The sequence below is a fragment of the Macaca fascicularis genome, chromosome 14 (genome assembly GCF_037993035.2).
Source record: "Macaca fascicularis isolate 582-1 chromosome 14, T2T-MFA8v1.1".
Lineage (NCBI taxonomy): Eukaryota > Metazoa > Chordata > Mammalia > Primates > Cercopithecidae > Macaca > Macaca fascicularis.
Genome location: NC_088388.1, coordinates 47322930 through 47338963, shown reverse-complemented (window position 1 = coordinate 47338963; position 16034 = coordinate 47322930). Strand labels below are relative to the sequence as shown.

The window sequence follows — 16034 nt, the reverse complement described above, 5'->3', positions numbered from 1 at the left end:
GGCTCTTAATAAATAACAAAAGACACTCCTATCAGAAAATTCAGGAAATTTTGGCATACTCAAGGGCTTACCAAATATATTTCATAATATACCCCACAGTGGGAAAGTACTGGTACAAATTAGAGATGGAGGAGGGCGGGCTAGGCAATGGAATCAGCAATAATACAGTCCCAGAGGTAAGTATGATAAGAAAACAAACAATTGAGCTGGGCACGGTGGCTCAAGCCTGTAATCTCAGCACTTTGGGAGGCCAAGGCGGGCAGATCACATGAGGCCAGGAGTTTGAGATCAGCCTGACCAACATTGTGAAACCCCGTGTCTACTAAAAATTACAAAAATCAGCCGGGCGTGGTGGCGCGTGGCTGTAATCCCAGCTACTCAGGAGGCTGAGGCAGGAGAATCGCTTGAACCCGGGAGGCGGAGGTTGCAGTGAGCTGAGATCACCCCACTGCACTCCAGCCTGGGCGACAGAGCAACTCTGTCTCAAAAAAAAATTTTTTTTTAATAATTAAAAAAAAAAATCGCAGGGCAAGTGAGCGCGCTTGTAGTTCGTCACTTCGGAAAGCCAAGGTGGGAGGATTGCTTCAGCCGGAATGTCAAGCTGCAGGGAACCATGATCACGCCACTGCCCTCCAGCCTGGGTGACAGTGAGACTCTGTCTCGAAATATACCAAGGCAAACAAACAAACAAACAAACCAAAACCAAAAAAACAAACCACCGACAGTTCTTGGGTATGGCTGAGACTTGAGATGAGATGCCAGTGCGGTGGGCAGTAGGAACTGCAGACTAAGATGTAAATTTGAACTGAGTCACCCTGCAAGGCCTGAGAGGCCAAGGCTTCACTGTGAGTGAGGAGCTGGTAGGCTCAGCAGCAGAGGGAAAAGCAGCGTCAAGTTTTGGAGGTCACTCGACTTAAGAACAGACCGACTGACTGCTAGGCATTTTCTTCCTTTCGTTCAACAAGTATTTGTGGAGTGCCTATTACGTGCCAGAAGCTGTTCTGGACACTGAGAAACAGGGATGAAGAATAAACAGATCCAAGCCTTCCTGAGAGTAACATCCCCAGGTTTCATGGATGAGGAAACTGAAGGTCGTCCTGACTCCGTCATGTCTCCGACCCAGGCTTCTGTGGCTGGAGGGCAGCACCTTACTTATAAATTCCAGTGCACGTGGAGCAGTCTGCGGGTCGGCTGTCTGGCTGCGCGCGCCGCCTGGGCCTCTCCAGTGCCCCGCCTGGCTCTGCATCCACCCCCAGCCCGACCCACACGTGGGTTCCCGCACGTCCGCCGGCCCCCCCCGCTGACGTCAGCATAGCTGTTCCACTTAAGGCCCCCCCCGCGCTCCGCTCAGAGTGCTGCAGCTGCTGTCGCCGATTCGGGATCTCATTGCCGCGTGTCCCGGACGACCGCCTGACGTGCATTCCCGGTACGGTAGGGCCCTGCGCGCACTGCGCCGGAGGGATGGGCGCGTAGAGCGAACTGCCTCTGGCTCAGCTGGCCTCCGCTGCTCGCGAAGGGGTTCCTACACCCGGGAGGTGTAGGAGCTGCTTCCAAGAAGCGCAGCCCCGAGACCTCGGCGGTGGCGCACACCACGCGTGTGTTCGGAGCTCGCCGCGTTCTGCTTTTGCTCTAAGCGGGAACCATGGCTTCTGGCCGTGCTGGGGAACCGAGGAGGTGGCCACACCCAACCAGGGGTTGAAAGCCAGGGTGGATGCGGAACGACGAGATGATAGGCCTTAAGGGTGGGGCATGCGGCTGGGCTCGAAATCGGCGGGCAGTGTAAAACTCGAGGTCCAGTTCCCGGAGCCCATAGAGCCAAAAAAGCCTCAGCTTGTCCGGGGCGGGTTGTTGGAAGCCGGAAAGCGGCTGAGTACCACGCGGCTTGCATTTTTCTCTTGGGACGCTCGAGAGGTGGGCTCCGTGAGGGCAGCTGCTGCCTGCAGATTATAGGGAGCACTTTGCGCATTTATTAAGGAACTACTGGTGTATCTCGGGCTGCGTTAAGCACGGCTCATGCAAAGATGAAGCAGGCAGCATGCCAGCCCTCCCGCACCTCACGACGTTCAGTTGAGTAGGATCCGCCGGTACCAACTCTTCAACAAATGGGGAGACCTAAAGCTAGGAGACAGTCAGGGATCTCTAAGTTCCCAGTGAGTAGGCGGCAGAGGTGAGGAGTAGAACTCGTTTTTGCCTGTCTCTCGCCGCTAGACGCACCCTTCCCTCACCCCATGCCCTCCCACCTCCGCCCCTACATTGAAGGTAGCATTGGATCCCGGGGCCGTTAGTGAAGCTAGCAGGTGTCCGCAGGAACTCCCTTCCCCCTGCCAGGCTAGAAACCTTACAAGGCTGTCTAGAAATAGCAGTGATTGTAAGGAGAGACCCGACTCCAGCTTGGTGGCTCTGGGCTGCCTGCCTAGAGGTCCTCTCGGGTTTTTGCCCTTTGGAGTGGTATCAAAACTAGACGTGATACTTTGGGGATGCAGCCTGTGATATTCCTTCCAGCGAATGCAGTGCAGGGTTGGATTAACACGGTGGAAAGAATTCGAGGGTTCCATCAAGTAGCTATTAACTCTAGGGCTGCAGGCCTCAGGTCCTCTGCAGCTATTTCTACACTCCCTGTACTCAAACAATTTCTTCATACTGGGCCTGACAGGCCTTTGCAACAAGGATCACGGTAGAAGCCACACCGTGCGCCTCCCTCTGGGTTGGTTAACAGGCCCTGGTTTCTAGTATTGAGATTTAAAGTCTGGCGCTAACTGCGCGCCAGGCCTGGGAGGCTGCCAGCTAGGCTTCACGTTGCTCGCGTCTGCTTCGGGGCATTCATTAGGTCTGAAGTCTGAATCCCAGCTCCCTCTGTCTCACCCACTGAGCTGGATAGCTCCAGATTGCCTCTGCTTGCGGGCGGGGCTTCTCAGGCTTCTGCCGTCTCTGGCCAGTTGCCCGCTTCCCAAAGGCGGGAGGCCGCTAGGGTAATCGGCTTCGCCCCTGCGCTCTGTAATGCGCATGCGCACGCACACAAGTTTCCAGGGCCCGCCCATCTTCCGGATTTGGGCAGGGCGTAAAAGCAGGGCGGTCTGAAGCCGCAGCTATTAGTCTGATTTCCGCCCACCTTTCCGAGCGAGGAGAACCACAAAGCGCGCATGCGCGCGGATCACCGCACGCTTCAGTGCCTTGGGCTCGAGCTTTGTGGCAGTTAGTGGCTTTTCTGCACATACCTCTGGTTTTTACTTGAAGCCTGGCTGTGTCCTTGCTGTAGGAGCAGGAGTGGCTCAAAGTGATCTTGTCTGAGGAAAGGCCAGCCCCACTTGGGGTTAATAAACCGCGATGGGTGAGCCCTCAGGAGGCTATACTTACACCCAAACGTCGATATTCCTTTTCCACGCTAAGGTATGGGCCTTCACTCTTCACCGACCCTGTCATTAGGCCTTTCAACTCTCTTTTGGCAACCATTAGGTTTTTTTTCCCCTCCCTTTTTAGTCATCTCTTGTGATTTTATAGTGGCAAATACCCCCAAAGGAAGTAAAATAGCTTTTAAAAAAAATCTCTTGGTTAACAAACATTAAAGAGGATGTAGTGACACTGTTTTTCCCCCTATAGATTCCTTTTGGTTCCAAGTCCAATATGGCAACTCTCAAGGATCAGCTGATTCATAATCTTCTAAAGGAAGAACAGACTCCCCAGAATAAGATTACAGTTGTTGGGGTTGGTGCTGTTGGCATGGCCTGTGCCATCAGTATCTTAATGAAGGTAAGTGAGAATCTACCACACTGGAAGCCCATACCTTGACCCCGTCCTCTGCCCCCACTCCCACCCCTAGAATTGTATTATTACGTTTCATATAACAATATTTAGATTTATGCACTCATTCATATAACTTTCTGTGAAACAAAGTTTGGAAATATGATGATACACCAAAAGTGTATCTGAAATTAAAAACAATCAAAGGTCATCAGGCTAGAGACCCAGTTCCTAAAATTCATTATTCTGTATTAACATGCATGGATTGACTACCAATGAAAAGGAAGGGTCCATGACTTTAAATGAGCCAAAATTCTTTTAAAGTGATTTTTGAATTCAAAATGACACATATGGTAAAATTATATGGGAAATCTTAAGTTCTACCCAAACCTCATTGCCCCTGTGCCTTAGGTAGCAATTTTGTTATCAATTATGGAACTAAAATTTAATTAGAAAAAAGAGAAATTGTGAGTAAAGCACTCCTTATTACACTATTGAAACCTGATCTATATTTAAAAGAAATTGAGGCAGCTTACAACATGAAAATGTCTGAGGCCGGGTGCGGTGGCTTACGCCTGTAATCCCAGCACTTTAGGAGGAGGCCGAGGTGGGCAGATCACGAGGTCAGGAGATGGAGACCATCCTGACTAACATGATGAAAGCCCATCTCTACTAAAAATACAAAAATTAGCCGGGTGTGCTGGCTCACGCCTATAGTCCCAGCTACTTGGGAGGCTGAGGCAGGAGAATTGCTTGAACATGGGAGGTGGAGGTTGCAGTGAGCCAAGATAGCACTACTGTACTCCAGTCTGGGTGACAGTGAGACTCCATTTCAAAAAAAAAAATAAAAGTCTGAAGTTCAGATGTGGAGTTTCTAATACAAATGAATTCTGGGTTCTGAATAGAAATGGATTCAAGTGAGAAGGGACTAAAGGCAGAAATGAGCTATGAAAAGGCCTTGTAACAACACGGGTGACTCTACATATGTTCTTAGGAAAGGCCACATAATACACAAACTTTTATTCCTTACCCACTTGATGAGAAATTGATGCTGTTTTCCTCACACCTACAAACTGCCTATGGATTTTCTCTGTGATGGCCTCTGGCTCAGGTGTGGGTAAGAAAAGTAACTGCCACTCATTATATTGTAGATGATTTAGGAGTAGATCTGCAGCTCGAATAACTTTTTTGGTAATGATAGACCACATCCATTTGTATTAAAGCTGTTATTGGTGCTCCTGGCCTGAAATGCACCTATTAACTTCCAGAGTTGCAACTATAAGGATATTTTTTGCCAATATTATACACTGCGCAAACCTTTTTATCCATAAGTGTTAGTATTGGTTCATATATGGAATCAACCAGGGAATAGTTCAGATTCCATCTCTGAAAGATGGGTGGAAATCAGACTTTTTAACTTATTTTTTGAGACACAATCTTGCTTTGTTGCCCTGGCTGGAGTGCAGTGGCACGATCTTGGCTCACTTCACCTCCTGGGTTCAAGCAATTCTCCTGTCTTAGCCTCCCGGGTAGCTGGGACTACAGGTGCCCACCAACACACTCAGCTAATTTTTGTATTTTTAGTAGAGATAGAGAGCTAGGCCTTCCCCATATTGGCCAGGCTGGCTTTTTTTTTTTTTTTTTTTTTTTTTTCTGAGATGGAGTCTCACCCTGTCGCCCAGGCTGGAGTTCAGTGGCACTAACTTGACTCACTGCAGGCTCCGCGGACTGGGTTCATGCCTTTCTCCTGTCTCACCTGCCTGCCACCATGCCCGGCTAATTTTTTGTATTTTTAGTAGAGATGGGGGTTTCACCATGTTAGCCAAGATGGTCTTAATCTACTGACCTCGTGATCTGCCCGCCTTGGCCTCCCAAAGTGATGGGATTACAGGCGTGAGCCACCGCGCCTGGCCTGGCCAGGCTGGTCTTGAACTCCTGACCTCAAGTGATCCGCCCGCCTTGGCCTCCCAAAGTGTTGGGATTACAGATGTGATCCCACTATGCCCAGCCAGAATATTTACTGATTTCAAGTCTTGATAACTGGTCAATATCACCTAGTTAAATGAATAACAACCTAACATTGGTGTGTAGGATGGAATTTGAGAGAGTAGATAGAGCAGTTTTATATAATTGAAAGTTATTCTAGCAACTGCCAATCCAGTGTTCTGCTTCCACATCTACAGTGGTGGAACTCCTATAGAGCTTGCTTCAGTGGGGAGACAGGGCTGGAGAGAGGGTCAATGCTATCTACGTATGGAGTAATCTGTAAGTCAGCTTTTGAAATGGGGTGCCCTCTACTTTGAAGTTTATCTTGATACTGTACTAATAAAGTAACAGAACTCTCCTACGCCAGAAATACAGAAATTTTTCATGCTCCTCTTAAAATCTAGACGTGGCAATTTTCCATTTAACTAAATATTTTATGTCTTTTAGGACTTGGCAGATGAACTTGCTCTTGTTGATGTCATCGAAGACAAATTGAAGGGAGAGATGATGGATCTCCAACATGGCAGCCTTTTCCTTAGAACACCAAAGATTGTCTCTGGGAAAGGTTGATTTCAACAAGTTTATATTATAATCCATGCGACTTAAATTCTTTTTTCAGATGGTCTCTCTTTGTTGCTTAGGGTAGAGTACAGTTACACAATTATGGCTCACTGCATTCTCGAACCCTGGGCTCAAGCAATCCTCCTTCCACTTCATTACCCCCTCCCCCTCACAAAGAAGCTGGGACTCTAGGGCATGCTACCATGCCCAGCTAATTTTTTACTTTTTGTAGAAATGGGGTCTCACTGTGTTGCCCAGGCCTGTCTTGAACCACTGGGTTCAAGTGATCCTCCCTCATTAGCCTTCCAAAGTACTGGGATTGCAGGTGTGAACCACTGTGCCCAGACTTAGACTTAAATGCTTTATCAGGCTTGAAATCCTAGCTCTTTGAAGATTTTGTTTTAAATGCAGGGTACAAGAGCCTGGGAAAGATTTCACTTGGGTGACTGTGAATATCAAAGTTTCAATTTCCAGTAAATGGTTTAAAATAGAAATCCAATTTGTCCATGCTATGGAAACCACCTGAATTAGAATGTAATGAGTAAAGCTTAAACCTTAGGTCTGTATTTAACCACATTGTGTTACTTTCTTGTCCCCACATCCTTTCACAGGCGCAACACAAAGTTGAGAATAGGGTAAATAAATGAGCCTGTTCAGCCAGTATTCTTGACTTGACCCTTTCACTCTTAACAGCACCAGTCAAGAAACCTGAATGTGACCCCAAATAGTGTCTACTTTTGTACCTGAAAATCACTGGCCACCTCGCTAATGGGCAACTCCCTTCATTGCTGGCTTAACTTTATTGTGCCATAGGGTATCTAGAAGCAAAATATGCTTGTTAAGTGTAAAACTGTCTCTGCTTAGAAACAAGTCCCCCTACCACCACCACCACCACCACCACCACACATACACACACACACACACACACACACACACACACACACACAAATTGCCTGTTCCTGGACTGATAGGACACGAGTTAAGTAAAAACAGGAGTATGGAAAAGTGTGAACGTTGAGCTTAGGTAACAAAAATTTTGAGGATATGTAAAAAATTAATAGGAGAATCAAATAATAAACTTGATTCCCTCCACCTCCCCCTAATTGCAGTTACATAACGTTACAACTTGACTAAAACTAGAATACAAGGAAGATATTGACATGCTCTTCCTCCATTTAAGAAATCATAATGATAAAACTCTAAAAACAACAAGAAAGGTCTGTGGGGCACTTATGTAACAACTTTTTGCTGCTTAGGTAAAATTTATTCTAAAGGCCTTAATCTGGTCATTTCCCTTTTCTCTAGACTATAGTGTAACTGCAAACTCCAAGCTGGTCATTATCACGGCTGGGGCACGTCAACAAGAGGGGGAAAGCCGTCTTAATTTGGTCCAGCGTAACGTGAACATCTTTAAATTCATCGTTCCTAATGTTGTAAAATACAGCCCGAACTGCAAGTTGCTTATTGTTTCAAATCCAGGTGAGCCTTTTAACTGCGTAACAATTGACAAGCTGTAGTAAAACTGATAGTATATATATATCTATTTTAATATTTTAAAAATATATATGTTGAGACGGAGTTTCGCTCTTGTAGCCCAGGTTGGAGTGCAGTGGCGCAATCTCTGCAACCTCTGCCTCCTGGGGTCAAGTGATTCTCTTGCCTCAGCCTCTCAAGTAGCTGGGATTACATGCGCCTGCCACCACGCATGGCTAATTTTTTATATTTTTAGTAGAGACAGGGTTTCACAGTGTTGGCCAGGCTAGTTTTGAACTCCTGGCCTCAAGCAGTCCACCTGTCTCGGACTTCCAAAGTGCTAGGATTACAGGCATGAGCCACTGTGCCCAGCCACGCATGTTTATTGATTCGTTTATTTTTCATGTTTCACTTCCCTTCTAAGGAGATTTGTGCTTTTTGTTTTTTTTTTAATAAATAATTTTAAAACATTAAAGAGAATACAATGCCTTTAAATGTAGTTGGAGCTTAAAATTACCTGCCCAAGATCTTGGATAAGGGATAAGTTTGTGAATAACTGCTATTCTCTTTTTTTTTTTTTTTTTTTTTTTTTTGAGACAGTCTCACTTTGTAGCCCAGGCTGGAGTACAGTGGTTTGATCTTGGCTCACTGCAACCTCTGCCTCCTGGGTTCAAGCAATTCTCCTGCTTCAGCCTCCCAAGTAGCTGGGATTACAGGCACGTGCCACCATGCTCGGCTAATTTTTATAGTTTTAGTAGAGACAGGGTTTCACCATGTTGCCCAGGCTGGTCTCAAATTCCTGAGCTCAGGTGATCCATCTGCCTTGGCCTCCCAAAGTATTAGGATTACAGGTGTGAGCCACCGTGCTCGGGCCCATAATTGTCTCTTAGTTGATACACAGTTTATTTTCATAAAACTGTTACTATACTTTTTTTTGAGACCATGTCTCACTCTGCCACCCAAGCTGGAGGGCAATGGGATGATCATGGCAGCTTTGACCTACTAGGCTCAAGTGATCCTCCTTCCTCAGCCTCTTAAGTAGCTAGGACTGCAGGTGTGCACCAATATGCCTGGCTAGTTTTTTTAAGGTTTTTTGTAGAGGTGGGATTTTGCTATGTTGCCCAAGCTGGTCTTGAACTGCTGGCCTCAGGCAGTCCTCCCACCTCAGCCTCCCAAAGTGTTGGGATTACAGGTGTGAGCTCTCATGCCCAGCCAAAACTATACTTTTTGAATACTAATGGACTTGATATACATAGTATAGAGGCTTAAAAAATATTAACAAAATTATGGGTTAGCCATGATCAATATCAAGATCCATACAAAGCCATATATCTGGAGTAGCCTATCATTATCTAACAATCACCTAGTATCTGCTTAACTATTTTCTTCATAGTAAGGATATCTTTTTGTGTATGGGGAGGGATAATGGGTGACTTTTATTTTCTCCTTTTTCATAGTGGATATCTTGACCTACGTGGCTTGGAAGATAAGTGGTTTTCCCAAAAACCGTGTTATTGGAAGTGGTTGCAATCTGGATTCAGCCAGATTCCGTTACCTGATGGGGGAAAGACTGGGAGTTCACCCATTAAGCTGTCATGGGTGGGTCCTTGGGGAACATGGAGATTCCAGTGGTAAGCATAAGTTATTTTCTTTTTGTTTTTGAAAAGATTATATAAAAAGTCGATGAACATTGTTATTATTCAATTAGAGCCTAATCAAATATCCATTCAGTAGGATAGAATGGTTTCCTGAAAACTAGTATTTTATATAATTATATGTTAAGAATTGTTAAGATTGTTGCCATTTTATATGGCATTTTATGGCGAGGGGGATGGGGAATAAAATTTCTCTTCTTACCATGGATATCTTAAGACTATAGTTCTTAGGATGACTTCAGTCATTTAATATCACAGCTGTTTATACTTGACTTGTACTGCCTGGCCCTGAAAATGTCAGCAAATCCAAATGGAGTGCGCAAAAGCTATATTATTATCACAGTTGAAAAATGTTACGATTTGGTTCTGTATGCTAAGAAAACCCCCCTTATGTTCTCATACTATCTTTATATTTCAAATATACGTGGGTTAAACATTTCAATTGGCCAGAGAAACAGGTTAGAATACAGTGAAAATTCTTAGTTTTATATAACGTAAGTAAATGAAAATCTAATCTAAAAATGAGTAATGACTACTTTAGTAGTCTTGACCATCTACCAAAATTGAGTATTCCTCCTCCGAAGATAAGAGAAAAATGAATCATAATTACTAATCTGTTGGTACATGAAAATAGATGTAGTCTGTACTGTTTCTTTTAGTGCCTGTATGGAGTGGAATGAATGTTGCTGGTGTCTCCCTGAAGACTCTGCACCCAGATTTAGGGACTGATAAAGATAAGGAACAGTGGAAAGAGGTTCACAAGCAGGTGGTTGAGAGGTAATCTTTTAATTTGGCAACACAGAATATGAACATTTACTGTTTTTATTTAAAAGTTTAAAATTGTAATAGCATTTGCATTTGAGAACTTTTTGTTAGAGAGATAACTTGAGGGTTTTTTTTTTTTTTTTCTGAGACAAAATCTCGCTCTTTCGCACAGGCTGGAGTGCAGTGGTGCAATCTTGGCTCACTGCGACCTCCACCTCCCAGGTTCAGGCGATTCTCCTGCCTCAGCCTCCTGAGTAGCTGGGACTACAGGCATGTGCCACCACACCCGGCTAATTTTTTGTATTTTTAGTAGAGATGGGGTTTCACCATGTTAGCCAGGATGGTCTTGATCTCCTGACCTCGTGATCTGCTTGCCTCAGCCTCCCAAAGTGCTGGGATTACAAGTGTGAACCACCATACCTTTTTTTTTTTTTTTTTTGAGACAGCATCTCACTCTTGCCCAGGCTTGAGTAAAGTGGTACCATCTCTGCTCACTGCAACCTATGCCTCCTGGGTTCAAGTGATTCTCCTGCCTCAGCCTCCCAAGTAGTTGGGACTACAGGCGTTCACCACTATGCCCAGCTAATTTTTGTATTTTTAGTAGAGACGGGGTTTCACCATGTTGGCCAGGCTGGTCTCAAATTCCTGACCTCAGGTGATCTGCCCGCCCTAGCCTCCCAAAGTGCAGGGATTACACACATGAGCCACCTTACCTGGCTGAGAAAACTTGTTTTCTTAAGCTTTGTTAAGATCATACTATAAAAACATTCTTTAAAAAAAAAAAGAATGGGCCTCACCTTGCAAGGCCCAGGCCCCAGGGCCCTAGGATCACTTGAGCTCAGGAGTTCAAGACTGGCCTGGGCAACAGGGTAAAACCCTGTCTCTGCAATAAATACAACAGTTAGCCAGGCGTGGTGGTGAACACCTGTGGTCTTAGCTACTCAAGGGGCTGAGGCAGGAGGATCGCCTGAGCCTGGGAGGTCAAGGCTGCAGTGAAGCGAGATCCTGCCACTGCACTCCAGCCTGCTAGCCTGGGTGACAGAGTGAGAGCCTGTCTCAAAAGAAAAAAAAATTATTGAAATAGGGAAGCTTTCAACTTGGTGGCATTATTTATCTTTGTGGTCCTGTATGGACCTCAGGTCTATAGAATTAAGAAACGAATCATAATCTTTAGTTCATGACGTATTCTCATGATTGGTCAAGTAAGGCCCTCTTGTTTGTATTTGTTTAATTAAATAAAACCTGTGAACCCACCACCCAGCTCAAGAAAGAAACACTGATGATATCTGTCAAATAACATTGTTGAATCAGAATTTGGTATTCCGCTGGTGTTTGGAAATAAGTGGATTCTGTGTTCTTTCCCCCAGCTATCCCTCTGTCCCCCTCACGCTCCCACTTGACATAATCTTGAGTTATGAATGCTATGCTGTCTTGGATTTCTTTTTAAAATTCAATATTATATTTTTAAGAATTATCCCCTTTTTTTGTACAAGTAGCTATAGTTTATTTTTTGATACCTGTGTAATATCCCATTGTATCAGTATACCATGATTTATCCATTCTTCTGTTGGAGGACATTGGAAAGACTGTCATGTTTTTGCTGTTACTCACAGTACTGTTAATGAACATCCCTAGCGTACATGTGCGAGAGTTATTCTTGGTATAATGCAACATTTTGGCATTATTTGCTGTAAAACATGTGTTAATGAAAACTTTGTTTTTCTTTCTTTCTCCCACCCTGCTTTTTCTGCCCTGACCTATGGTTTCCTACCCTCCAGTGCTTATGAGGTGATCAAACTCAAAGGCTACACATCCTGGGCCATTGGACTCTCTGTAGCAGATTTGGCAGAGAGTATAATGAAGAATCTTAGGCGAGTGCACCCAGTTTCCACCATGATTAAGGTAGGTCTGTGTAGTGATACACTGTATTTGAATGCTTTTTCCTGGCCTTTTACAAAGATTCTTCTGAGAAAGATTAATATAAGTCTTCCATTACTGACTAAAGTGAAATAAATTAATGGACCCACAGCTTTCCTTTTTTGAAAGAAATGGTTGAGCTTTAGGATTAATGTCCACTAGGTCTGTTCAACACATAGATACTTGATAATTTGACTACAAAGAAATCTCATTCAATTATGCTGATGAGGTAGGTGGAAGACTGTAAAAGAAATAAACTATTTTTCCATTGGGGAAAACAGAAATTATATTCAAGTTAGCATTCTGTTACTATTTTTAATGACTTTATTTTATATTATTCATTAAGTCATAACTGAAAACCTGGAAAGGAATTTCTCCCTATCAAAGTTTTTTATTTTTTTGAGACAGTCTTCTTCTGTCACCCAGGCTGGAGAGTAGTGGCCAATCAATTTTTGTATTTTTAGTAAAGACGGAGTTTCACCATATTGGCCAGGCTGGTCTCGAACTCCTGACCTTGTGATCCACCTGCCTTGGCCTCCCAAAATGCTGGGATTACAGGCGTGAGCCACTGCACCCTGCCTCAAGTTGTATTTTAAAATCTTCATAATTAGGCCACATGCAGTGACTCACAGCTGTAATGCCAGCACTTTTGGAAGGCCAAGGGCAGGAGAATCGCTTGAGCCCAGGTGTTTGAGACCACCCTAGGCAGTATAGTGAGACTTTGTCTCTATTTAAAAAAAAAAAAAAAAAAAAGGGCCGGGTGCAGCAGCTGATGCCTGTAATCCCAGCACTTTGGGAGGCCAAGGGGTGGATCACCTGAGGTCAGTAGTTCAAGACCAGCCTGACCAACATGGTGAAAACCTGTCTCTACTAAAAATACAAAATTAGCTGGGCGTGGTAGCTCAAGCCTGTAATCCCAGCTACTTGGGAGGCCGAGGCAGGAGAATCACTTGAACCCAGGAGGTGGAGGTTGCAGTGAGCTGAGATCGCACCACTGCCCTCCAGCCTGGGCAACAAGAGCATAACTCCATCCAAAAAAAAAGCGGCTAGGCTCTGGCTTATGCCTGCAATCCCAGCACTTTGGGAGGCCAAGAGGTGGATCACCTGAGGTCAAGAGTTTGAGACCAGCCTGGCCAACATGGTGAAAACCTGTCTCTACTAAAAATACAAAATTAGCTGGGCGTGGTAGCTCAAGCCTGTAATCCCAGCTACTTGGGAGGCCGAGGCAGGAGAATCACTTGAACCCAGGAGGTGGAGGTTGCAGTGAGCTGAGATCGCACCACTGCCCTCCAGCCTGGGCAACAAGAGCATAACTCCATCCAAAAAAAAAGCGGCTAGGCTCTGGCTTATGCCTGCAATCCCAGCACTTTGGGAGGCCAAGAGGTGGATCACCTGAGGTCAAGAGTTTGAGACCAGCCTGGCCAACATGGTGAAACCCCATCTCTACTAAAAATACAAAAATTAGCCAAGTGTGGTGGTGCATGCCTGTAGTCCCAGAAGGCTGAAGCAGGAGAATCACTTGAACCCAGGAGGTGGAGGTTGCGGTGAGCTGAGATTGTGCCACTGCACTCCAGCCTGGGTGACAGAGCGAGACTCTGCCTCAAAAAAAAAAAAAAAAAAAAGCTTTAAAATGATAGAGGCTGTAAGTCTTGAGAAACAGTAGAATGCATAGATAAAATGTAAGATTTGTTTTTTCATTTCATCTTCAGGGTCTCTATGGAATAAAGGATGATGTCTTCCTCAGTGTTCCTTGCATTTTGGGACAGAATGGAATCTCAGACCTTGTGAAGGTGACTCTGACTCCTGAGGAAGAGGCCCGTTTGAAGAAGAGTGCAGATACACTTTGGGGGATCCAAAAAGAGCTGCAATTTTAAAGTCTTCTGATGTCATAGCATTTCACTGTCTAGGCTACAACAGGATTCTAGTTGGAGGTTGTGCATGTTGTCCTTTTTATCTGATCTGTGATTAAAACAGTAATATTTTAAGATGGACTGGGAAAAGCATTAACTCCTGAAGTTAGAAATAGGAATGGTTTGTGAAATCCACAGCTATATCCTGATGCTAGATGGTATTAATCTTGTGTAGTCCTAAACTGGTTAGTGTGAAATAGTTCTGACGCACCACTGCCAATTCTGTACATGCTGCATTTGCCCCTTGAGCCAGGTGGATGTTTACTGTGTGTTTTATAATTTCCTGGCTCCTTCACTGAACATGCCTAGTCCAACATTTTTTCCCAGTCAGTCACATCCTGGGATCCAGTGTATAAATCCAATATCGTATGTCTTGTGCATAATTGTTCCAAAGGAGCTTATTTTGTGAACTATATATATCAGTAGTGTACATTACCACATAACATAAAAAGATCTACATATAAACAATACAACCAACTATCCAAGTGTTATACCAACTAAAAACCCCAATAAACCTTGAACAGTGACTACTTTGGTTAATTCATTATATTAAGATATAGTCATAAAGCTACTAGTTATTATATTAATTTGGAAATGTTAGGCTATTCTTGGGCAACCCTGCAACAATTTTTTCTTTTTTTTTTTTTTTCTTTTTTTTGAGACGGAGTCTCGCTCTGTCGCCCAGGCTGGAGTGCAGTGGCCGGATCTCAGCTCACTGCAAGCTCCGCCTCCCGGGTTCACGCCATTCTCCGGCCTCAGCCTCCCGAGTAGCTGGGACTACAGGCGCCCGCCACCTCGCCTGGCTAGTTTTTTGTATTTCTTAATAGAGACGGGGTTTCACCGTGTTAGCCAGGATGGTCTCGATCTCCTGACCTCGTGATCCGCCCGTCTCGGCCTCCCAAAGTGCTGGGATTACAGGCTTGAGCCACCAGGCCCGGCAACAATTTTTTCTTTTCTTTTTTTTTTTTTTTTGAGACGGAGTCTTGCTCTGTCGCCCAGGCTGGAGTGCAGTGGCCGGATCTCAGCTCACTGCAAGCTCCGCCTCCCGGGTTCACGCCTCCTGCCTCAGCCTCCCGAGTAGCTGGGACTATAGGCACCCGCCACCTTGCCGGCTAGTTTTTTGTATTTTTTAGTAGAGACGGGGTTTCACCGTGTTAGCCAGGATGGTCTCGATCTCCTGACCTCGTGATCCGCCCGTCTCGGCCTCCCAAAGTGCTGGGATTACAGGCGTGAGCCACCGCGCCCGGCAACAATTTTTTCTAAAAGGGATATTATTGACTTTTAGCAGAGGATGTTATAGTCAACTGAGTTGTACTGGTACCATTTCCATTATAATAAGTCCCAAAGTATTATATATTTGATAATGCTAATCATAATTGGAAAGTAACATTCTATATGTGAATGTAAAATTTATTTGCCAACTGAATAGAGGCAATGGTAGTTTGTCACTATAGGGAACACAGATTTTTGAGATCTTTTGCCCTCTGGAAGCCGGTAACAATTAAAAACAATTTTAAGGCCAGGTGCGATGGCTCATGCCTATAATCCCAGCACTTTGGGAAGCCCAGGTGGGCTGATCACTTGAGGCCAGGAGTTAGGGACCAGCCTGGCCAACACAGCAAAACCACATTTGTTACAAAAAAAAAAAATACCCTTCGTGGTTGTCTACGAATGTTTTCTGTACATTTTTCTGAAAATATAACCGTGACCCTTATACAGGCCTGAAAACCATACTTGTAAAGGTTAACTGAACAACATTATTGTCATTCCCAACTCCAAGATCTTTTTCCAAAGATTGTTTCCTGAGAACTAGTTAAGAGAAGGAATTATCTTAAAGCATGGTTGTCCAACTTCTTGCTTTCCCTGAGCCACATTGGAAGAATTGTCTTGAGCCACACATTAAATACACTAACACGTGCCAGGTGTGATGGCTCACCTATAATCCCAGCGCTTGGGGAGGCCGAGGTGGATCACTTGACGCCAGGAGTTCAAGACCAGCATGACCAACATGGTGATACCCCATCTCTAC

At 44.8% G+C, this 16034-nt stretch overlaps 1 protein-coding gene across 2 annotated transcripts; it reads left to right on the top strand.

Annotated features, from left to right (window-relative positions):
• The first annotated feature begins 1349 nt into the window (after positions 1–1349).
• Positions 1350–14532, top strand: LOC102118498 (L-lactate dehydrogenase A chain-like). Of its 2 annotated transcripts, none has more exons than XM_065528410.2 (8): positions 1350–1426; positions 3598–3747; positions 6172–6289; positions 7591–7764; positions 9216–9389; positions 10073–10190; positions 11957–12080; positions 13805–14532. In XM_065528410.2, exons 2-8 carry the CDS (start codon positions 3622–3624, stop codon positions 13967–13969), a joined length of 999 nt encoding a protein of 332 aa, XP_065384482.1. In that variant the 5' UTR covers positions 1350–1426; positions 3598–3621; the 3' UTR covers positions 13970–14532. The 2 variants fall into 2 exon arrangements, with proteins under 2 accessions (XP_065384482.1, XP_045227523.1); XM_045371588.3 differs by having other exon boundaries at positions 1350–3387.
• The last annotated feature ends 1502 nt before the right edge of the window (positions 14533–16034 follow it).